The 24,950-nt window shown below is 38.8% G+C and overlaps 1 protein-coding gene across 1 annotated transcript in view; it reads left to right on the forward strand.

Moving 5' to 3' along the window:
* The window catches only part of LOC126259635 (E3 ubiquitin-protein ligase LRSAM1-like), a 179,567-nt gene that overhangs the window by 145,409 nt on the left and 9,208 nt on the right, over positions 1 to 24,950 (forward strand). Inside the window, exons 11-12 of the mRNA XM_049956560.1 lie at positions 16,367 to 16,498; positions 19,951 to 20,154. Coding sequence (XP_049812517.1) covers positions 16,367 to 16,498; positions 19,951 to 20,154 — 336 coding nt within the window. The remainder of the gene's footprint in view (positions 1 to 16,366; positions 16,499 to 19,950; positions 20,155 to 24,950) is intronic.

The raw sequence follows: 24,950 nt of genomic DNA on the forward strand, positions 1-24,950 counted from the left end.
CACAGATGTAGGCTTTATAACAAACTAGAAAATTTAAAGTATTAAAGATGCTGAAGGAATCTCAGACACAATAGGTAGACTGTTTTAAAAATAAACAAAATATAATCCATGGGAATCATTCATGCCTTTTTACCAACATTTTAACAGTACGAAAAAGAGGCAAGAAATCACTACGATGAGTTATAGAAATTTATAAATAACAGAAAATTCCATTACAAGATAGTAATAGGAGATTTCTTTGCTAAAATTGGACAAAAACTTAAGAATGATACATCAGTGGGAGTCTTTGGATATGGTACTAGAAATGACAAACTATATGTTAGTATAATTTGCTGAGAGAAAAAACTTGTTTACTTCAAGCACATTCTTTCAGAAGAAAACAATTAGAAAATTGAACAATGGAAAATCTTGTATAGAATAACTGTAGGAAAGAGATGAATTGCTACTCATTACACAAACAAGGCATTGAGTGGCAGCAGGCCACACATATTTTTGTGTATTTTCTTTGTCCTGCCTGCACCACACGTATTTTCTTGCACCTCACAACTAACAGCCCCATCTTCCCTTATTCAAGTATGCTCCTTACTGACCTCATCCAACCCGTTTACATCTTCTGCCTCCTCGCTCCAACATATCTACCCATCGACATGCACCCAACTTGGTTACCCTCTTTTTATTTGTCTTTTCACTTTGATCTCATCCTGCTTCTTCATTATTATTATTTCAGTTACATCTTGTTTCTCCCTGTACTTCATCTAGTTTCATCTTTTTGTAATATTTCCATGCATATGTGTGCATTTTTTATTCTCCGTTAAGAATCCTTGCTCCTTCCTTCTGCACCAATACATAAAAGTTACCATATCCCTAGCAAGAACCTAGTTCCACATACTGTTCCTGCATTGTCATGTACTCATGGAACCCCGTCCCCCTCCCCTCAATATGGCCTGGACATCAAATTACCCGTATGTGGCTGCAGTCTGTTCGTCCAGTAACCTACATCTCTTCAAATTCTGGTGGTGCATAGCCATCACACCATCACAAAGCTCCTGCAAAACCATATAAATCAAATTTAAGCTCCCTTACATTTCCTCTGCTCCATCCATAAAATCCTCCTGCTCTCTAATCCCACATTCCTGCATTAAACCTCCCAGATCGAAACCCTTGCTCCCCCTCCCCAGGAACTAGAGCAACATGCACAATGCCACCTTAAAAAACTGTCCAACCTATTTATCTATTACTGCTGGCTTGGTCTACCACTATCCACCACCACTTCGAGAGCCTCCTTAAAACCTCCCCCCACATCACCTCATAGCTGCCACATCCTCAAGAGTCCCTCTTGCCACCCTGCAGAACCAAGAACCTAAACAGATCTGTAACACAGCATGAACCTGTCCTCCAAAAGCCTCAGTCCCTTAAAAAAGGTTGGGCCTTATTGCCCAGAGAAGACTGTGACTGTGATGACTCACCCTGAAATTTTTCACACAGGAAGAATACAGCAAAAGAAATGCACTGTTAAAATTTTAGCTGCTAAGACATACTGCAAGTATTTTTTTTTTTTTTTTTAATGTTGAAGTTACTCATTTGTGTTACATGAAGAACTGCTTACAACTGTGATTTGTATTGCCTTTTTTGCCTAGCATGTGATTTGGCCAATAAGCAGACACAGCTGTGACAAGATTATGTTACGCCATATAGCTTAAACTACACACGTGTGAATTTTAAGCATTGAAACCATACCAAAAATGTTTCAAATCATTAATTTATTGAATAACATGTAGTTCGTATCAGCAAGCATTTGCAGATGTAGTTGTTACACAAGTGACTAAAAGAGGAAAGAAAATAAAGATAGTGTATAATGCTACATTACCGAGAACTTCCATCAAATGGGACTTTAATTTGTTAACATTAAATATCTTATAACATTTCTTATAGCACAGTCTTTATGGTAATGTTTGAATAATGTATATTTTACTAACAATTTATTTCCTCTAGTCATCACAAAGATGCGAAGTGTCTGTTGGATGGCAAAAATGTAAGTTTTCCTTACGCCAGGCACACCTGATAAAAGAAAAATTAATGCATTCACGCAACTAACAGTAATTGCCTAGTTTTATTTACACACCACTGGAATGGAGAAAGAAATGGTCGTTGTTCTGCACATTATGCTGCATACAAGGCAAAAGTGAACAAATTTGCAAAATGTGATGCAAACTGTCAGTGCAGAAACGACTGAAATTTAGCAATACTGTTCTGCTTGTAAACCTGAAATGACAAAAATCTATTATAAATTATGTTGTTCGGCAATTTTCTGACAAGTACTTAATGCTGTCAAAAAGTGTTTTTATTGAGAGGCTGAATCCCATTTTTAGTTCCTGGTGGAATCCGAGCTATATTAACAGTCTTTTTGTAATGTCCCTAACTACAGAGGTATCATTATGTGTAGGCCAAGAGTCAAACAAAACAATGAACTTTTTTCTGCACATGATAAGATGATGTTTTGGATGTAACAAGGAAAATTATTCTCTTGCAGTTTTCAGATTTTGTTATGTTAATTACTAGTTTTTTGCAAGTAAACAGTTCTTTTTTTATTTTTTTGTCCTAATTTGCCTTCAAGTTTCTGAATACAGATACCAAGCTGTGGAAATGGTAATCCACTGATACTTATCATTAGCAATGTTGTATAAGAATGCGTCATAGCATTCATCAACTGCACAAGCGACTCTGTCTTTTCTTCACTTTAAATGGTAAAGTGCAGTTTGCATGCAGTTCTTGCATGAAACCCGACTGATCGGCTTTATACACAGCATTTTAGGGAATAGCAAGAAGCTAGTCAGCTATAACAGCAGTTTGTACACTTTACCTATTAATGACATCTCCTCTACACAATTAGTTGAGGGATCTCATAATTTCGGGACCTCCTTTCCTTTGTAATTTTCTGCATCTGTTTAAACAGGTCAAAGAAGCCGGAAAATCAGTAACAAATATCTCACGTGTAGTTCAGCGTGCCTTGTCTCATTGATCTCCCTGCGTATTCATGCACTGACTCTCAAGACCAGTGCTAAACCTTTCATACTTCAAGTTTCATTTTAGCATATATTTTGTACCTTTTGTAAATCTTTCTTCCATTTATACATTTCATGTGCAGATTTACAAGACAAAACTGGCTTTGCGCACTGTTTATGCTGGTGTGATTTCTCCCTCCTTTGTTTAACCCAAAAAATATACAGTCTTTTCATTGTCACTGGAAACTATTATTGTATATGTAGGTACTCTATTTTTTTCTGGACTTTAATTAGCTCAACACTCATTCTCTAAACACAGTTCACAAAATTGTCAGAATTATTTCCTATTTCTTCTAATGTTTCCATCATTTCTGATGTGTCAACATCATTCAAGTGAATGTCCAAGAAATTGACTAATAAACAACACTTATGTAGGTCTTCAGGAGAAGTAGGTGACTTGACTGCATATTTCACCTTTGCAAGATTGAAAACATTAATTGGATTCCACGTTACTGTAAAACTCTGGGACCTGCACAAAGACAGTTGCTATTAGCAAATATATTCGAAGACATCACAAACAAAATTAATTCATTTTTATCTCCATTGTTAACATTTAGTGATACTGAAAAGTCAACTGCTAATTATTAAGAGTATTAAATGAGCTGCAAATTCGAGTGAATAGTAATTTTGAACAGTTGTGTCAGAGAAACTGCTAATGGAAACTGGAATTCACTTTACAAATTATGATCATATTGTGCCATGTTATCTGTTTGCCGATCAGCCGTTGACCAAGGATACTTGCCCGCTTTGTTGCGCATGCACTATCTGCTACAGCTATGGGCTGTACATTTCTCTAGCTGTCTGGCATGCTATGAATTTGGAAATTTTCAATAGTTCTAAAAAAATCGTTCCAGTGTATCTTAGCAGCTACATTTTTGACATTGTGTTTCTTTCAGTGTATTCTTTCCATATAAAAAAACTTCAGGACAGATTTCGACATGTCGGATTGAACTCAACAGTTTGTTAGTCTGGTAGCTGATAATATCTAGCAGTCTTCTTCAATGTGCCTGCCTACCACTCAGTGCCTCCTCTACGTGGTGAATAGCAATCTATCCATTTTGATTAAAGAGCTGTATTTTTATGGACCAAATAGGACTAAAAGTGAAACTAACTATGTTTCATCAAACAATTTGAAAGTTATACAGAACAAGATGTTGGTCTTAACCACTAAGAATTTAAAGTGAACATAGACTGGTATGATGCAATTTAAAAATACATGCAAAGCCAGGAAGTAAGAGTAATGTGGCAGGAAATAAAAAATGCAGAGAATGATAATTTTATATGAGTAGGGAGGTCTGCTTGATAGAAACAAGCAGTAAGTTCAGGATTTGGAAAAATAAATGATACACAGACATAAATGGGAGGAGGTAATTATTCAACACTGGCCCTTAAACTAACAGAAAAAGATACTGCAAGTATGAAGACAACAAAAGAAAAGAAAATTTCAGATAGAATGGGGAAACTATTAAGGAGAGGACAGTAGCTATGAGTAAATGATGATAAGAACATAACAGAATGTACTCAACTGAACGAAACTATTTGTAAGTTCCTTCTCAAAAATTCTAAAAAAACTCTTCTATGACAGGCTTTTAAGTTTCATAAATAAATATGCACCTCTTACAGTACAACAACATGGTTTTAGAAAGTCTAAATCTACACAGACAGCAATTTTTGAATTCTTAGACTGCATTTTAAAATCCCTTGATCAACATAAATTAGCTGCAGGTATTTTTCTGGATCTATCAAAAGCCTTCGATGTCCTGGACCATACCATTCTGCTCGAAAAAGTAGAAAGACAAGGAGTAAGAGGTGTAGCACATAGCTGGTTGTGTTCATACCTAAAAAACCGCAGGCAGAAAGTATCCTTCAGTATGAATTCAACAAAATGAATAAAACAAGAAACAACTCCTTTCTTTCTAGGGAATTACCAATAAAATATGGTGTACCACAGGGCTCAATCTTAGGTCCACTACTCTTCTTGATTTATGTGGACGACTTAGTTGAGTATACGAGTCCCACAAAAACTGTCCTGTTTGCCGATGACACGAGCATATTGCTCACTGGATCCAGTCCAGAAACTTTGCGGTCCTCAGCAGAAATTTCTATGAAAAGACTTTCTGAGTGGTTCACAAAAAGCAAACTCATTATAAATACTGAAAACACTGTGTGTGTCGAATTTCATTTAATTCCTCCAACTAATTAAATGTCTATTCAAGCCCAATTAAAAATGATCCCCTAGAAAATGTAAGTGTCACAAAATTCTTGGGTCTTTGGGTTCAGCAAGACTTAAAGTGGGACACACATATAAATAACTTGTGTAGAAAACTATCATCTGTGTGCTATGGCCTAAGAATTTTAAAGGCTACAACAAGCAAAACAACAGTACTGCAGGCATACTATGGACAGTTCCACTCAGTAGTCCGATATGGGATCGTTTTCTGGGGATACTCAACTCACAGTGTAAAGGTTTTTAGGATGCAAAAAAAGAGCTTTAAGAATAATTTGTGGCCTTAAAAAGATGGAGTCCTGTAAATCCCATTTTACTGAGCTTGGTGTCCTAAATGTTCCAAGTTTATTCATTTATGAAACTATTTTGTTCATTAGGGACTACCTCCTGAAAACAGGTAAAATCCTACAGAACAAAAGTGTACACAACTATAGTACCAGAAGGGAATCAAATATACATCAAAAATATCACAGAACAACCACCTGTCAGAGGAGCATAATTAACATTACTGTAATACTACACAATAAGATACCAGGGGAAATAAAAAATACTACTCATCCAATATTTAAAGCTAAACTAAAGGCATTTCTAATAAAGCACTGTTTCTATTCTGTCAGAGAATTTCTGAATAAGTAACAAAATTAATTGTAGTAGGTACCTAATTTTAATTGCTAATACTATGTATTATTGTAACTTATCTTTGACCTGTCCAATATCAATTGTACAATTTGTGCTATATGATAAAACTGGACCAATAAAAAATCAAATAAAATCAAAAATGTGTCTGAAGTGATGGGAGAATCTACTGTGGAAATTTAATAGTGACTCAAACAGAGAGGAAACTAAGGAGGCACTCAAAGATTATTTAAAACTGTTTATTTAATTCAAGGAGTAAATCGCAAAAACAATGAAAATAAAGACTTTCTGGAAGCAATGTCAGATGTAGTGTATAAAGTCATTTGGGGTTGTGACAAATCTGGTCAGTTATCAGCTTGTAGTTCGTCGGTGGCAGCATTCACAGTGGAAAATTGGATGTAAATGTGGGTGAGTACAGCACTATTTACATCCAATAATGTGGTGTACATACACTGCTGGCCACCATAAATGCAACACCAAGAAAGACAAGAGGTAGCACAACAAAATTTATTTTGTAGATAACATGTTGACCAAGTATCAAATGATTACGTTTACAGACGTCTGTGACATGTGGTTCCTGCCAGAATCAGTAGCCAGAGTAGCCGCCATTGTTGGAGATCACCGCTGCCACACGTCTCGGCATTGAGTCAAAGAGACGTTGGATGTGTTCCTGGGGTACAGCAGCCCAAGCAGCTTCCTCACGTTGCCAAAGATCATCTGGTGTGGCAGCTGGGGATGTAATCTGGGTCACTCGTTGAGCAACCATGGACCACATGTTTTCTATTGGCGAAAGATCCGGAGAGAGAGCCGGCCAGGGAAGCAATTCAATCTGGTTATTGACGAAGAACCTTTGGACAATGCGTGCCACGTGTAGTCGCGCATTATCCTGTTGAAATATGGCTGTGGCCGAGCCCTGAAGGTAAGGAAGGACAACTGGCTCCAGCACCTCGGATATGTAGCGCCGGCTATTTAAAGTACCGGCAATGCGTACTAGAGGCGTGCGAGAGTAATATCCAATACCGCCCCATACCATAATACCCGGTGCAAGACCAGTGTGGCGGTGCATAATGCAGCTGTCCAGCATCCTCTCTCCACGGTGTCTCCACACTCGAATCCGACCATCGTGGTGCTGCAGACAGAAGCGTGCCTTGTCAGTAAAGACAACGTCATTCCATTCTGCCGTCCACATCCGTCTGTCATCACACCATTGGCGACGGAGACGTCTGTGGTTCTGCGTCAATGGTAGACGAAGCAATGGACGTCTTGCGGACAGACCACTCTGCTGTAAACGGCGTCGAATGGTACACGCAGATACTGGATGATGCGTTACAGACGCAATGTGCTGTGCTATGGTTCGGGATGTCACTGAGCGATCTGTCACTGCCATGCGCACAATTTGCCTATCAGCACGTGCAGTGGTGCACCGAGGTGAATGCGATCGACCACGTCGGTCCGTCGTACCCTCCTGCATCCAACGGTCACATATCCGCATTACAGTTGTTTGGTTTCGTCCAACATGACTAGCGATTTCTCTGTATGATAATCCACAATCTCGGTAAGCCACTATCCTTCCTCTGTCGAACTCGGATACTTGATCAAACGATGTTCGCTGTTGTCTACAAGGCATAACTGATCGTCTTGTGAAACAACCACAAGGTAAACACACGTGCCGAACGTACACTCGTCGAAATCGCCAAGCCTTAAATGGCGCTATGAGGTGGCGCCACAGGCGCGCGTGATGTACGTCTGCGCTGAAAATCTAATCAGTTGCATATCTCATCGCTGCAAACCCATGGTGTAAATTTCACTTGATTCGGATGCTTCCTTCATTGTGTTGCATTTAAGGTGGCCAGCAGTGTAGATACATTTGGTTTCACTGGTTTTACTTCTATAAATATCAAACCCTCCTCACTGAATTAGTTATGGCCAGTCCATGCCTTCATTACATAGTTAAATCTCATTTACCAGTCATGCACATACTGCACTTTCTAACTAATGATAATATGTTATACAAATATAGATAATAGCAATGAAAAAAATCGATGTTTGACAAAATTATTTAATTAGATAGATAAAAAATCTACTCACCAAGCGGCGGCAGAACACACACATAAAGAAGGTTGTAATTACCCAAGCTTCTGTGAGACAGTGGCTCCTTCTTCAGGCAGAAGGGTTGAAGGGGTGAAGGTAAAGGACTGGAGAGATCTAGGAAAGGGGGTAGATTATGGGAAAGTCACCCAGAACCACAGGTCAGGAGAGACTTACTTAATGTAATGAGAAAGAAAGAAAGACTGATTATTATGGTCTGCATCGAACAAGATGTGAAAACCTGAGAGCTTAACGGTGGATGACTGGGTGATTTGCAAGACAGAGATTACTGCTTAAACATCATGCATGAGTTAATAAGAGTGAAAAACTAAGGGCATTGTACATAATAGAGGTGGGAGGAGAGCAGTGAAAAATAGGTGAGTAAGACAATGAAAGATGTAGAAAACTAAAATGGAGTGAAGAAAAGAGTAGTTACTGTAAAGAAATGCTAAGACAAAAGAAATTAACGTAAATTAAGGCCGGGTAGGTGGCGAGAACTAAGGACGTGTTGTAGCGCTAGTTCCCACTTGCAGAGACGTGAGAAACTGATATCTGGGGGAAGTCACCATATGGGGCATGCACTGATACAGGCACAGAGGCTATGATTGTCACGTTGTAGAGCGTGCTCTGCAACAGGATATCACGTGTTGCCAGTATACACCCTCTGCCTATGCCCATTCATTCTAATTGAAAGTTTGATGGTAGTCATGCTGACCTAGAAGACTGAACAGTGTGTACATAACAGTTGTGACGTGTTGTTTCACAGATGCCTTTCCCTTCTATAGCAAATATTTTTCCAGTTACACGGATGCGATAGTTAGTGGTAGCATGGTGCATAGGGCAAGTCTTGCATCAGGGACGGTCACAGAGGTAGGAGCCATAGAGTAGGAAGATGGGTGCAGAAGCAGCTTAGGGACTGACAAGAATACTGCAAAGATTAGGAGGGTGACGAAAAGCTATTCTAGGTGAGATGGGCCAAATTTCAGGCAGAATGTATTTAATTTTCAGGATGTCATGGCCCTGTCGAAGTAGCTGATTAATACATTCCAATCCAGGATAATACTGAGTCACCAGCGGTGTGCTCTAAAGTTGTTTTTTGGAGGGATCAGCAGCACTAGGATTGAATGTGAAGGCCTGGGAAATCTGCTTTTGAACTAAGCTGGTGGGGTAATTACGTGCAGTGAAGGCTGATGTGAGAATGGTGGTGTATTGCTCTAAAGAGTCTGCATTCTAACAAAGACATACTCGAGTGCCAAGGCTGTATGGGAGGGAACGCTTTACATGGGAAGGATGGCAACTGTCAAAATGTGAATACTATTGTTTTTTGGCAGGTTTAATGTGGACGGAAGTGTGTAGTTGGCCTTTGATGAGGTCAAGGTCAACATCAAGGAATGTGGCGTGGGATTTGGAATAAGACTATATGAAATTTAATTGTTGTTGTTGTGGTCTTCAGTCCTGAGACTGGTTTGATGCAGCTCTCCATGCTACTCTATCCTGTGCAAGCTTCTTCATCTCCCAGTACCTACTGCAGGCTACATCCTTCTGAATCTGCTTAGTGTATTCATCTCTCTGTCTCCCTCTACGATTTTTACCCTCCACGCTGCCCTCCAGTACTAAATTGGTGATCCCTTGATGCCTCAGAACATGTCCTACCAACTGATCCCTTCTTCTGGTCAACTTGTGCCACAAACTCCTCTTCTCCCCAATTCTATTCAGTACCTCCTCATTAGTTATGTGATCTACACATCTAATCTTCAGCATTCTTCTATTCTCTTCCTGTCCAAACTACTCATCGTCCATGTTTCACTTCCATATATATCTACACTCCATACAAATACTTTCAGAAACGACTTCCTCACACTTAAATCTATACTCAATGTTAACAAATTTCTCTTCTTCAGAAACGCTTTCCTTGCCATTGCCAGTCTACATTTTATATCCTCTCTACTTCAACCATCATCAGTTATTTTGCTCCCCAAATAGCAAAACTCCTTTACTACTTTAAGTGTCTCATTTCCTAATCTAATTACCTCAGCATCACCCGTCTTAATTCGACTACATTCCATTATCCTTGTTTTGCTTTTGTTGATGTTCATCTTATACCCTCCTTTCAAGACACTGTCCATTCCGTTCAACTGCTCTTCCAAGTCCTTTGCTGTCTCTGAGAGAATTACAATGTCATCGGCGAACCTCAAAGTTTTTATTTCTTCTCCATGGATTTTAATACCTACTCCGAACTTTTCTTTTGTTTCCTTTACTGCTTGCTCAAAATACAGATTGAATAGCATCGGGGAGAGGCTACAACCCTGTCTCACTCCCTTCCCAACCGCTCCTTCCCTTTCATGTCCCTTGACTCTTATAACTGCCATCTACTTTCTGTACAAATTGTAAATAGCCTTTCGCTCCCTGTATTTTACCCCTGCTACCTTCAGAATTTGAAAGAGAGTATTCCAGTCAACATTGTCAAAAGCTTTCTCTAAGTCTACAAGTGCTAGAAACATGGGTTTGCCTTTCCTTAATCTTTCTTTAATTTAATTAGGAGAAGGTATTCAGAGATTCCTGGAATTTTAACAGGTCACCCTCACTATGAGTTCATATGGTAAAGATGTCATCAATGTATCCTAACCAAACTGTAGGCTGAAGACTTAAGGATCCCAGGAAAGCTCTTTCCAAATTACCCATGAAAAGGTTGGTATAGGAAGGAGCTATCCTGGTTCCCACGGCTTTACATCTGATCTGTTTGTATGCCTGTCCCACAAAGGTGAAGTAGTTGTTGGTAAGTATAAAGTTGATTAAGGTGAATAGGAAGGATGTCTTCAAACAAATGTAGATTGGGTAGGTGTAACAGTCACTGTGCAGTATAGCCTAATCAGCACTCAGGTGAACAATATGTGTGGCACTTTAAAAATCAGTAATAATTGTTAATTGTACTACTTCACTGTTTGTTTTCTTATTCACTACAATACATCACTGCCTCATCACATTATTATGGTTCCGATTGACATGGATTCCATTCTTGAAATCTCAGAACAGACCTAAAAATGACTTCAGGCCCAGTGCTTAAATAGCTTTGCAAAAATGGCTACTAAAATTTCACATTGCTAAATACATCATTTCAACAATGTATAATTAGATCTTTACATCTCAGATTAATTGAATAGTACAGAAAAATTGGTTTTTGTCTGAACTTTATTTACAATAAGAGTTTTGACTGAAATAAGTCTTCTTGATGATGAAACTGCAAAAATAGCTAAATAGTGTCATGCATAAAAGTTTTAACTGCCCAGAAATTAATTGAGTGCTGATGTTCCTACCATGTTTTGGAAATTAGCTACATGAATAATTTAAGGGTTTCTATAAGTTACTTTCCTAACTTTATCAGTAATATGGTAATTACATGTGCTTACATATCAACAAAGTGACTGGAATAGGAAATAATTACTGTTAGTTAATTGAACTGAGCTTTAGCAAAACTAGTTAGTTGAAATGGCTCAAATTAATTAACAAATTATTCTGACTAATGTAATTTATTAAAGTTGGGCCTCATCTTATACTCGGAATTTCTGAATGACAGTTTTATATTATAGCACATCTCTAACAGTAATGATAATTAAGAAAAAATGACTTAAGGAGGCAAATAACAAAAAAAAATGAGAATGGGTGTAAGAAAGGAAAAGCATTAGGAGCTATTTGTTTTTCAAAAGAAATGTATAAAACTGTGGGAAAACGAATACACAATTAACTTGCAAAATTGTTTACATAATGGCTGCAGAAAAAGACAATTCCTCAAAACTGTAGAATGTAGTAAGTGTCGTACTTTACAAGTCATAAAAAAAATTACAGAATCAAACAATGGCAGATCCAAGATGGAATATTACAATATTATAAAAAGGATATTTGCTAGTCACCATATAGCGGAGATGCTGCATCACAGAGAGGCACAAAAAGACTATCTCAAAATGAGCTTTTGGCCAACAACACACACACACACACACACACACACACACACACACACACATGACCACAGTCTCTGTCAGAGCTGATTCCAGACTATGAACAGCAGCACGTGATGGGAGAGGCAACAGGATAGGGATAAAGAGGAGGCTGTGGTGGGGAGGGGGAGAGAGAGCATGGTAGGAGTGGGGGACAGCAAAATGCTGCTAGTGGGAGCATGCAGGGACAAGGTGGAGAGAGGGTAGGGCAGCTGGGTTCAGTCAGGAGGGTTACGGGAACATAGGATATGTTGCAGAGAGAGTTCCTACCTGCACAATTCAGAATAGCTGGTGTTGGTGGGAAGAATCCAGATGGCACAGGCTGTGAAGCAATCATTGAAATGAAGAACGTTGTGTTGGGTGACATGCTCAGCAACAGGGTGGTCCAGTTGTTTCTTAACCACAGTTTGTCAGTGTCCATTCATGCAGAAAGACAGCTTGTTGGTTGTCATGCTCACGTAGAATGCAGCTCAGTGGTTGCAGCTTTGCTTGTAGATCACATGACTGGTTTCACAGGTAGCTTTGCCTTTGGTGGGATAGGCGATGTTTGTGACCTGACTGGAGTATGTGATGGTGGCAGGATGTATGGGGCAGGTCTTGCATCTAGGTCTCTTACAGAGATATGAGCAAGAAGTTGAGAGCAGCGGTTGTGTAGGGATGGATGAGGATATTGTGTACATTCGGTGGGTGGTAGACTACGACTATGAGAGGGATGGAAAGGATAGTGGGTAAGACATTTCTCATTTCAGGGCACGATGAGAGGTAGTTAAAACTCTGGCGGAGAATGTACTTCAGTTGCCCTGTCCTGGCTGGTTCTGAGTCACGAGGGGAATGCTCCTCTGTGGCCCGACAGTGGAACTTTGGGACATGGTAGATGACTGGAAAGATAAGGCACAAAATATCTGTTTTTGTACAAGGTTGGGTAAGTCTGTGAAGACCTTAGTGAGACTGTCACTATATTTGAAGAGAGCATTTGGGATATTAGTGTAAAGGGGGGTGGCATCAATAGTGACAAGCAGGGCACTGTGTGGTAAAGGAGCAGAAACTGTGGAGAGTCATTGGAGGAGGGCAAGTTGTGGGTAATACACTGAAGGTGTTGGCCTACAAAGCAGAGATTCTCTCAATGGGGGCATAATAATCGGCCACAATGGGGCGTCCCGAGTGGTTTTGTTTATGGACTTTAGGAAGCATGTCAAAGGCAGGAGCGCGGGGAGTGGTAGCGGTGAGGAGAGAGGTGGTCTCCAGGGAGAGGTTCTGGGATGGTTTTAAGGATTTGAGGAGAGACTGGAGATCCTGCTGGATTTATAGAATAGACTCATTGTGTTAGGGTTTGTATGGTTTGTAGGTGGATGAATCTGACAGCTTGAGGAGTCTGTCTGCTAGGTAATCCTGGCACAGTCCTTCTGCCAGGTAATCTTTGTGGTTCAAAACAATGGGGCGTCCTGGGTGGTTCAGTTTATGAACTTTACAGCTCTGTCAGCCTCATCTCCATAATGAATGAGATATTTTCTACAGTTATTACTAGCTACATACAAAAAACATTGGATTTCAATCAAGCAATGAAAAGTGCTGGGTTTAGAAGGGGATTCACCATTTGCTGGTCCTGAATAAAATTAAAGAAGGGCAATGAGTATATATGCTTCTTACTGGAGTTAATAGATTTTTCTATAAAATCTTTGTTAAGAGCCCTTCAGAAGGAAAGCATTGCCCCAGATTATGTATAATGGCAGTCAGATGAAAACGAGACAAATGGAGAAAAAGTAAGTAAAGTGTTTATTATTTCAAAAGTAATCACCACAGCTGTTAACACATTTATGCCACTGTGAGACAAGATGGCCAGTGCCTTCATACAAAAATGTTTGCAGTTGCCTATGGTGCCATGGTTATACCCTGATGTACATCAATGGCTACGAATGTTTTTCTTCTGTTGCCACCATGGAAACATGGAGCCCAGAAGAAAGGCATTTGAGGCTGTCAGTTTGCTTCAAATGAAAAGATGTATGCCTGGGTACAATTGTGGTTCCATAGGCAGCCGCATGCATTTTTCCATGAAGGCACTGATCTTTTTGTCTCAAAGTGGCATAAATGTATTAACAGTTATGGCGATTACTTTTGAAGTAGTAAACAGTTTCCTTACTTTTTGTCGTCTGTCTCATGTTCATTTGATTGCCCCTAACAGTATATTGTGAAGAATCTGTATGGGGGGTGTTCAAAAGAAAATGTACAAAATGACGCTGTGAGTATAATTGAAGTGTTCATTCAAAAGTAATCAGAAGAGGCCTGAGCACAACTGTTCCACTGTTTCACAAACCAAAGGGTTCTCTGTTTCCATCAGAATTTGTGTAGCTCTGCGTACTTCAGTTCGTTGTCCAAGTTGAAGTGTTTCCCTTTCAGGTGTCTGTGTGTGTGTGTGTGTGTGTGTGTGTGTGTGTGTGAGAGAGAGAGAGAGCGTGCAACACGTCTCTGCTGTAGAATGGATGCTCAAGCTGCTCCCAGTTTTACTTGGTCAGTTTACTTTGTGTGATCTTGGAGATGTGGGTGCACATAATTGTGCAGCAGAATCACTCCCTCCATTGGCAACCCAGGCCATTTGCTCTTGGTGAACTTGTGTAGGCTACAGAGTGTCTCACAGTACATGTCACTTGCTAAGGGCACTGCTTTCAGTTTTGTAGGGGGAGGTGACGACACTACATTTGAATTCCTAGATGTCGCACTATGTAATCCCAAAGTGACATATTCAAATTTCATCATGTTAAGTTGTTGTGAAATTTTGTACCTTTCCATTTGAACCCACCTTACACATCAGTGCTATAGCTCCCATTACACTTCATCAGGATAAGGTGAAGTTCAGAAGATGAGTCAGGCAAGGAGAATCTATGTCATCAAAACGACTTTCAGCAACCCTTAAACTCAATAAAACAAGACGGAACCAACTTTTCTTTTTGTTGATGGCATTGTACAGTTTGCTTCTTGTAAAAATGAACTTCAGTAACAACTGGAAAATTTAATAGAACAAATATTAAAGTAGGCCAGAAAATCTGTTAAAATAAGACCGAAATAATTCTTTACCAACATATTAGAAAAAATAGTGTAAATTTACAGTGAAGTCATGAATTAGTTGATCAGTTTTTGTATGTATTGCAGTTAAAAGATGATTAATGTATGAACAATAAAATAAACATACCAGAGTCCAAAAAATGACCTGCAGTGCTTTTGGTAAATGATAGATAGTTTTCAAAACTAAGCTTCTGATGTGTCTAATACAGAAAGTTAACAATCAGTGTGTGTTATCATTTTCCACTATTGGTAGTGAAGCAGCAAATTAAAGTGTAAAATGTGAGCTGAAGATTGTTCAGTAAGTCAGTGAAATATGAACAAATGGTGATCCTAAAACAGATATCATCATTTTGTGAATGTGTTTTAAAGGAAGCTGTTCAGATATGAGTGGCTGACTACATGATCAATGGGGACAGTGGCTTCACTCTCACTAAAGTGTGGGACTCAGCACTTGGCCAGCTGAAGTTACGACATTGTCCAGTAATTATTTCCAAAACTGAAGAAGATGGAAAAGACACTGAGAGATGAGAGTTTGTGCCCAGCATTTGGCAATTGTGTTCCCCACCACTCTATCCACTGTAGTGTGCTGCTGTATAGTGGAGGGGAGGGGTGGTGAGCGATAAGAGTAAAAAGGAGACATAACAATGCAAAGACACTCATTCTGCAGATATCTCATGACGATGACAGCATGGTAAGCTGTCGAAATACCATATTTTGTAAATGACAGTACCTGGTTGGACACCTGAGTGCAGCACAAACTGTTACTATTGTAATGAAAATGTAATGTAGGTGGGCAGGAGAGACAGTCAGGTAAATGGATGATACATGGACAGTGGAAATTCTTTGTTAGATTTGAAGAGGTAAGAAATGGTTGAGAAAATGACCTAATGGAAAGTGGCAAGGTAGAATTACATGTAATACATGGTTGGACAAGTGTGGAGGAGGCCTATCTAATTGTAGATTTCAAATGTCTGATGAGTTTTCTCTTTATTTTAACTTAGCATATCTGATAGCCCCCAAAAAGCAATCCCTGTCTAAATATACTACGACGACTACTACTACTACTACTACTACTACTACTAATTCTTGTTGTTGTTGTTCTTCTACTTCTACTTCAACAACCATGTAACATATTCCTCAGTGCTTCCGCCTAAAGATATTCTTTATCAAAAATTTATTGTCTGTTAATTTTCAGACACACAGTATCTGTTAAATGTAGGAGCAGCATACTTCGTCTGTTTGTATATGAATTAATTGTTAATTGTTAGAACCTATTTATGTATGTCTCATATATTTCTTCATAGGCTGAATTAAGTGAGAAGCGGAAAGCACTTTCTCATTTGCTTGTAAAACTGATGGGCCAGCAAGAAGAGCGGCGTAAACAACTTCTCCGAACCTTGAATGAAATGGAGCGTCGAAGGCCATCGGACAAAGAGGTATAGTGCAATGTAGCCAATACCAAAAAATCTTATTTTGTTCAACAAGTAGTTACTTTGATATGACATATGACAATATGTTTCTTGAGAACCTGCAACTGAAAAGTTGTCAAGTCTAGTATTATAATTTTCCTTCCGAAAGACGAAATGGTTGATCTGGCTGCACAGGGCTTTTAAACTTTTCTTCACCATAATGTGGGACTCTTCATACCTTACAAAAGCACACATCAGGAAAAATAATGTGTTTAAAGCTATTAGTAGTGATTGTTTACATCTAAGGAAAAAACAGTAGATCTCTAATTATCACGTGTAAAGGAATACATGTCTGTTGTCTTTATAATACGTACATAATATGAGTATGGCTTTGAAATAATGTCTTCTTTTGTAATTTATTAAATTTCAGTGGAAAACTAATGTAATACAAGACTTTAGGGAAATGAAGTACAAAATTGAATAACAACTCCATACTCTTACAGTTAAGAAGAAATATTTAAATTGATTCCATGTTCTGTGAATCATAATTATGAACTCTTGCAATGATATTGAACAAGTCAGTTTTTATAATTGTTGTACATCCTCTCAGAGGAAAAGGTGACAATATGCTGTCCATTTACACAATTTCATATCTGTGTGCCCCATGCCCCCCCCCTCCCCCATTACCCCCCCTCCCCCCCCCCCCCCCAAGTAGAATTTGTTGTCGAGCTGATATGAGTTCTGTTTGTATTTGAAATTAATTTTGTTAGCCATTAAATTCTGTACTCACTTAAGTAGGTGGCCAAAGATTTTTATGGCTCATTATCTTTCTCTGATACACTAAGTCTGAATGATGGATACTGTAGATCATTCCTCTTTAAGTTGTTATGTTTATGAAAGTTGTTGTTGCTTACAAAATGTAATTGACTGTTGACCACTGACCTTGCCACAATGGTAACATTGGTTCCTGTGAGATCACTGATGTTAAGCACTGTTGGGCTTGGCTAGAACTTGGTTAGGTGACTGTCCTGTCTACTGAGCACTGTTGGCAAGCGGCATGCACTCAGCCCTTGTGAGGCAAATTGAGGAGCTACTTGATTGAAAAGTAGCGGCTCGAAGCAACGGGCGGGAGACAGGTGTGCTGACCTCACACCCCTTCATACCCACGTCCAGTGATGCCTATAGGCTGAGGATGACACAGCAGTCAGTCAGTGTTGTTGGGTCTTTCAAGAACTGTTCAGACATAGTTTTAATTGGTTGTTGACGAAACTTCATAAGGTAGTAAATTTACTATGAGACTGTTATCAGTGTGCCCAAGTAATAATTGTCTGCAAGAGGTTCCAGAACGTCCATGACATGCCGCTGTGCCATGAGACTTCCTTCAGTCCCTACCACCTGTGACCTGAAGACATACCCAGTGGCTCCCCACGCCATGACACAGTGCTGTGCCTCTCCAAAACATTAGAAGAATGGGACCTCTCCCAGGTTGCAGCCATACTCACCAGTGATGATCATCCAGGTTAATGCTGTACCATGATTCATTGCTGAATAAACTGGAACTCTATTCAACCTTGAGGACTAGTATACCTCCCCTCACATTCCCATGCTGTCCAACATAGGGCCACATATCAGGATATCGCACAATTTGACCAGCCAACCAAATGGACACCCACAATGAGACCCCTTTCAAACTCTGTCAGGTGCTGAAATGCTGTCTCATATAAGAACGTAGTATCTCTGTGTCCTTCACAGAAATTACTCAATGTCTGATGCTGTTCACACATATACACTACCAGGCCTGACAACAACACCAAGCATAGTCAACACCAAGCATAGTCAACACCAAGCATAGTCAACACCAAACATAGTCAACACTAATGCACTCTGGTGGCTGGTCAAAATGAACACAAAATCCCACAAGAGATAGCTATTCTGCAGGGCAGTGAGCAAATACTAAGAGTGTACTGCTCCAATTTCTAGGTCTCTACATCGATAGCAGTGTTATCTGGAAACATCATGTCCCCCAGATCATAAAAAGTGTGGCTTCGGCTACTTTTGCCACTTAGACAGTCTCACATTAGAGACATCAGTATCACAAAGCCCACTTTCTTTGGTATTTCCACTTTGGTATTTGGCTATGGAATTATCTTTTAGTTCAATTCACCCACATTAAAGAATTTTTCCCGCAGGAAAATACCCGAATCGTGTGCAGAGTCTCTCTGAGAACCTTCTTTTATAGTCTTTGTAAGGAAATTTTGATACTTGCCATCACTACCCAATACATTTATTCTGTTACGAACTTCATGATTGACAATTCTGTGTGCTATGAAATCAATGAAATGTATGATAATCACAATACAAGAAAGAAGGCTAACCTCCATTGTGATTTCAGAAATCTAACCCAGGTACAGAAAGCTGTAAAAATGTTTAGTTAACTGTCCAATAAGCTCCAAAGATCTATGCACCAACAGCACATTATTTAAAAATAGAACAAAGATGTGTTTACTTGATAACACTTTTTATTTAGTAGATGACATTTTTAAGAGAAATGTGCACTATTTTATGCATATGTTTGTTGTGTATTGTTGTACACACACTAATCCTTGCACTAAGCTTACTTTAATTTCTTTTTTCTCTTTTTGATTTTTTGGCTCTAGATTTATGTTTTTATTTTATTTTCAACTGCTTTTGTAAATTAACCATTCTTTCACTGAAATCCCTTGTTACATATTCTGTTTAATTTATATTTATTTATGTTTTTATTCATTCCACATCCTAGCACCTCACACACATAAAAGTATCAACATGATACCTGTATCCAACTAGAGTGTGCCTATTAAAGCACTCTGATACTAAAATCAACCTTCAATTTGAGGATGCCTTTACTTTTCTTACATACAGACAGCATGATCTTGTAAAAGTTCTCTGTGCATGCAGCCCTGTAGTAGTGTGAATCAATATCATAATCACCCATGACTTTTCCTCAACCAGCATCATCTGGTGTTTCCACCAGGACACTAATGCAAGATTCCTTTGTCAAAGCTTCCTTTCTCAAAGGCCGGCAGAAACAGGGTAAAAATAGCAGTACACAGCATGACATGGTTTTGATGTTAAAAGCACTGTAATATGAAATAGAGGTTATTGAGCATCCAGAAACTAAATAATAATTCAGTGCAGACGACCTTTCTCTGCAGTTTCCAGCAGAGAGCACAAAGTGCAGTGGCACATATGAACTTCTGTGGAAAACTTGGGTGAAACTTGATAACATCCTCTAGTTAACTACCATTGCTCATGCCAGACTCAAGCATATCTCCATTTCTGGTGACATAGGTTTATCAAAATTGCATAGTCTCTAAATGTAATGTTATCTGTGTAAGATGATAAGTTTTAAACTATGTAGACATTATGTGAAAATTGATTTTGCTTCTTGCATGGTATCAAGTGGTGACGCTATTCTAAATTTACCTTATCTTTTACAGTCTCAAGCTGACTTCTGGCTAATGCAATATCAACGGCTGCTTGATTCACGACCACCAAGTCTTGTTGATCTGGAACGTAATTTAGATCCAGCTTTGGGACATCATCTTGTAATGGCTGGAGTTGTTCACTGTTTGCCCTTTTTGTCAGAATGGATACATGACACTAAACGCCTTGTGGAACTGACTGATTATGACCTTATTCAGGTTGGTTCCATTGTATGTCTGCAAGTAATAATTTAACAGCTAAACAGAAAATTGCATTGCATGTAAGGAAAATTTTCAACACATAGGTACAAAATAGTTATTATTATTAAACTGAACAGGGTGAAGTGTGTGACTTATCAGTATTTCCCAGCAGAATTGCAAATACATTTATTGGATTTTTCACCAGACAGTATTGAGTAAACCCCACAATATTACTACAAAACAACTGCCACCATCCAAATTTATCAGAGCTGCAAGAGGAATCGTGCAGTCCAGAGTGAAGTGAATTGTAGCATTATCCAATTTTTCTTTTGTTTGTGGTTGTAGAATTTAATGAAAACCTATGCCTTCAGTACGAGTAGCATACGAGAGAACTACAGCAGGGTGTGATTCATACAAACTGATAAAAATGCAACAAGCTTTTTCAGTGTGAGATGAGAGAACTGCTGGTGCAGGAGCACTTGCAATAATGATGACAGATATGAAAGCTTGAGGTTTCAAAAATAGTTTCTTTTTCTCTCATTTCAGAATACTTTCTCTCAAGTCTTTTCTTTCCCTTCTCCAGCCACAAATGTGTGTCACCTTCAGGCAGTGATGATAGCCTTTGGTAGAATTCCACAACAGCTGACATTGCACATTAAAATAAGGAATAGGTGCTGTGTTGTGAGAGGTTTCTGGTTGCCAAAAATTGTGGAAATATTGGTATAGTTTCAGCTCTGGGTCGGAGATTTTCTCCGCTCAGGGACTGGGTGTTGTGTTGTCCTAATCATCATCATTTCATCCCCATTGATGCGCAGGTCGCCGAAGTGGCGTCAACTCGAAAGACCTGCACCAGGCGAACGGTCTACCCGACGGGAGGCCCTAGCCACACGACATTTCATTCATTTCATCTTTGACGTATCACATATTAATTCTTCTCCAGTCTCTATTCTTGCAATAAAGTTCAACATTTATTATACATCCAATAACAGATACCATGGTTGAGAAGAGTCTAAAACCATACTGAATTTAAATGCAATTCTTTTTTATAAAAGTGTTCAAAACTCCATTATTGAATAACTTCTGTATTGATGACAGTAGATGTCGCCTCCTCCATGGCTCCCCGTAAGCAATCCATCTGATGTTGGAAGCTCAATCTCCATGCTGTACTTGCAACCTGCCAGCGAACTCTGAAGGCTGCATGTTGCAAACGGGTACTTCAGACAAGTAATACAACACAGAACAAATATTTGCACTAACCTACAATATCATTTGTATAAAAAAATGCACACCTGTGTGTTATTCAAATGTGTAACTTTTAACTTAAACATTAATTACCAACACACTTACAAATTTATATATAATGATGGTACAGAATACTTTGTACCTATGACTCTTATGAGAAAAATACCAAATTTAATCCCGCAGGAATTTCTTACACTCCAGGCTGAAATATTACAGTTTTGGTGTCGCCATCTGCTGTAGTAGTCAAGAGTCTTAACAACATTTATTATATTGAGAAAGCTTTAAACAGTACATGTTTATGTTAATAATGAATTAGTGAATGAGAGTAACATTGAAAAATGTTAAGACTATAGTTAACAAAGTAACCGAAAAGCATAGCGCCTAGATGGAGAAGTGCTGTTACTTCTGTTTTCATCATCTCTCTTACAACAGTAGTTGCTTTACCCTACGACAGACTGCGTAGAGGTTGCTTGTGGCTGGCTGAAGTAGATTTCTAATGGTGTGGCTCGTAAGACACATCTAGAATCATTGTCTTGTTTTCTTGTGTTTCATGATGTCAAAAAAAAGTAACAGTAGATTAATATTTACATGTGTGATTGTAGACTTTTTACACATTTACTGATAATCTGTGTGGTGTATTGAGTTACTGCTATCTGACAAAGAAAACTGCATTAGTCACTATGCCGTGCTATTTATGTTCCCAGATGTCAATCAGGATACAAGTCATCTGCAACAGATATACATTTTTAGACCCCCAAAGACTGCCAGTGATTTTGCTAAATGGGCTAAAGCTATTATGAGGAAGTATATTCAATTAACAAGTAAATCATATGCATGTGAAAAAGATTTTGCTGATGATTTGCTTGTTAAAATGGACTCATTCGTTATAGAAGGAAAGAAGGTCAAAATACCGAGAACAAGATGGAATTTAAGGCCAGGGTCGGTGCCTATATTTTTCCAAACTTTCTGAGCTATTTAACTACTCACTTGAAAGCACACAAATCTCCTTCAAGGAGAATAGTAAAAAAAATCTGTCCCATTTTTGTACCAAAACTTAAAAGATTTGTACACCAGTTGCAGTATGTAGAGCTTCCCATTTATTAGACAGTGAGGCTGATGACAGAAAAATTATCGGCAGTCAAATGAAAAACCAAAAATCTAAAAAGAATGCTAGTGAGAGCACAGAATCAGCTACTGGAAGAGAGGGAGAGTGTAATTTTGTTAGAAAAGGAAGTTTCTACTCTAACACAATCCAAGTCATGTGCATGTAGTATATCGAATTTCCCAAGTAAAAAACAGAAGTTAGTCATAGACATTATCTTAAGAAGTGGCAAATAACCCCAACTGGTATTTGATATAGTGATGAGTTTATTTACTGAAAGCTTGCTTCTTAAAATTAAATCACCTAAAGGCTACAAGCATTGTCGAAAGCATGACTTACTTCCTGTGCCGTCTGAATATCTTTTGAGAAAGCTCTGCAAGGGATTTAAATGCTTGTATGGTGTCAACACACATGCCATAAGTGCTATCAGAGAAAATTTAAAAAATGAACAGGACAAAAATAAACATTTAGGCGTTGAAATTTTTGATGACATTAAATTAAGGGAAGACATTCAGTTTAATTGCTATTTACGCAAAGTGGATGAATTTGTAGACTAAGGTTATTTATCTCCAGAGGAAGAAAAGTATACTTTGGTGAACCAGGCTGCAGTATTCATGTTTATTCCCCTCCTTTATAGCTGGGTCCAACCAGTTGCCATTTATGCAAGCAAAAATGCAACGTGTGGTGATATGCTAGCTAAAATATTGATGCAGATAATCATACAGTCGGAACAAGCTGGGGCAAGAGTGACCAGTTTCACAAATGATGAAGTCAATCAAATAAAAAAGGCTTGGATTAAACTAGAAATTGCCGGCAAACCAGGAAATGTTAAATGTAGTATCCGAAATCCAGTTAATCAGGACAGAAAACTTTGGGCCTTTTCAGACTATGTACACATTTAAAATCTATGATGAAATAGTTTCACGATAAAAGTAGATTGCTGCACAAAAATCAAGAAATAGATTTTAATTTCTGTAGACAGGTGTATGCTTTGGACTTGTCCCATGAATTTGCAGGCCTTAGAGCTTGTCGAAAATTGACTTCTTCCCATATTGCCCCTATATCTTTCTAAATATGAATGCGAAGTTGGCTTTTCAATTATTCAGCAATTCAATTGCAAATGAAATTAAAATGTTCTGCAAAACCGATCCTGAGAATTTGTGGCAGTGTAAACACAGAACTTTTAAAGATTTCCCCTTCACACAAAATATTAATTGATGTTTACAAAACCATTTACTCAGGAAACAACACATTTTCCTCAAACAGAATGATGGAATCTCTCAGTCATGCTAAAGAGTACATTGAAAGTTTTTCAGTATTTATAGTCCATAGATTTTAAGCACATAAAGACAGGAAAATTTAACCAAGACCCTCTAGGACATAATTTTAGAAATCTGAGGTCTATAAGTTGTGACGACTCTCCATCAACTGTTGATCTTCTGCAGTTATATATGTTACAGCGTGTGTGTGTGTGTGTGTGTGTGTGTGTGTGTGTGTGTGTGTGTGTGTCCCCGTTAAGACAGCTGTATCTGCATCTAGGAACTGGGAACCAAATTCTGAACCACCCCTTACATCTTTTGTTAATCAGATGCATTTATGGGCTAAAGAAATGGAGGTACAAAACAAACACATTAACTTATCTGCTGAGGTCAAAATTAAGGACAAAATGATTATAGCGGGCTGGGAAAATGAACTTCTTATTCTGTATACAGACAACATTCCAAAACAATGTTTAGTTTATGACATACACTATGTGATCAATAGTATCTGGACACGCCAAAAACATAAGTTTTCCATATTAGGTGTATTGTGCTGCCACCTACTGCCAGGTACTCCATATCAGCAACCTCAGTAGTCATTAGTGATCTTGTGAGAGAAAAATGGGGCGCTCTGCAGAACTCATAGACTTTGAACGTGGTCAGGTGATTGGGTGTCACTTGTGTCATACGTCTAAATGCAAGATTTCCGCACTCCTAAAAATCCCTAGGCCCACTGTTTCCAGTGCGATAGTGAAGTGGAAATGTGAAGGGACATGTACAGCAAAAGTGTTCAGGCCGACCTCGTCTGGTGACTGGCAGAGACCGCCGACAGTTGAAGAGGGTTGTAATGTGTAATAGACAGACATCTATCCAGACCATCACACAGGAATTCCAAACTGCATCAGAAACCACTGCAAGTACTATGAAAGTTAGGCAGGATGTGAGAAAACTTGGATTTCATGGTCGAGCGGCTGCTCATAAGCCACACATCACTCCAGTAAGTGCCAAACAACGCCTCGCTTGGTGTAAGGAGCTTAAACATTGGATGATTGAACAGTGGAAAAACATTGTGTGGAGTGACGAATCACGGTACACAGTGTAGCAATCCGATGGCAGGGTTTGGGTATGGCGAATGCCTGGTGAACCGTATCTGCCAGCGTGTGTAGTGCCAAAAGTAAAATTTGGAGGTGGTGGTGTTATGGTGCGGTCAT

This window comes from Schistocerca nitens, chromosome 5 (genome assembly GCF_023898315.1).
Source record: "Schistocerca nitens isolate TAMUIC-IGC-003100 chromosome 5, iqSchNite1.1, whole genome shotgun sequence".
In the NCBI taxonomy this organism is placed as follows: domain Eukaryota; kingdom Metazoa; phylum Arthropoda; class Insecta; order Orthoptera; family Acrididae; genus Schistocerca; species Schistocerca nitens.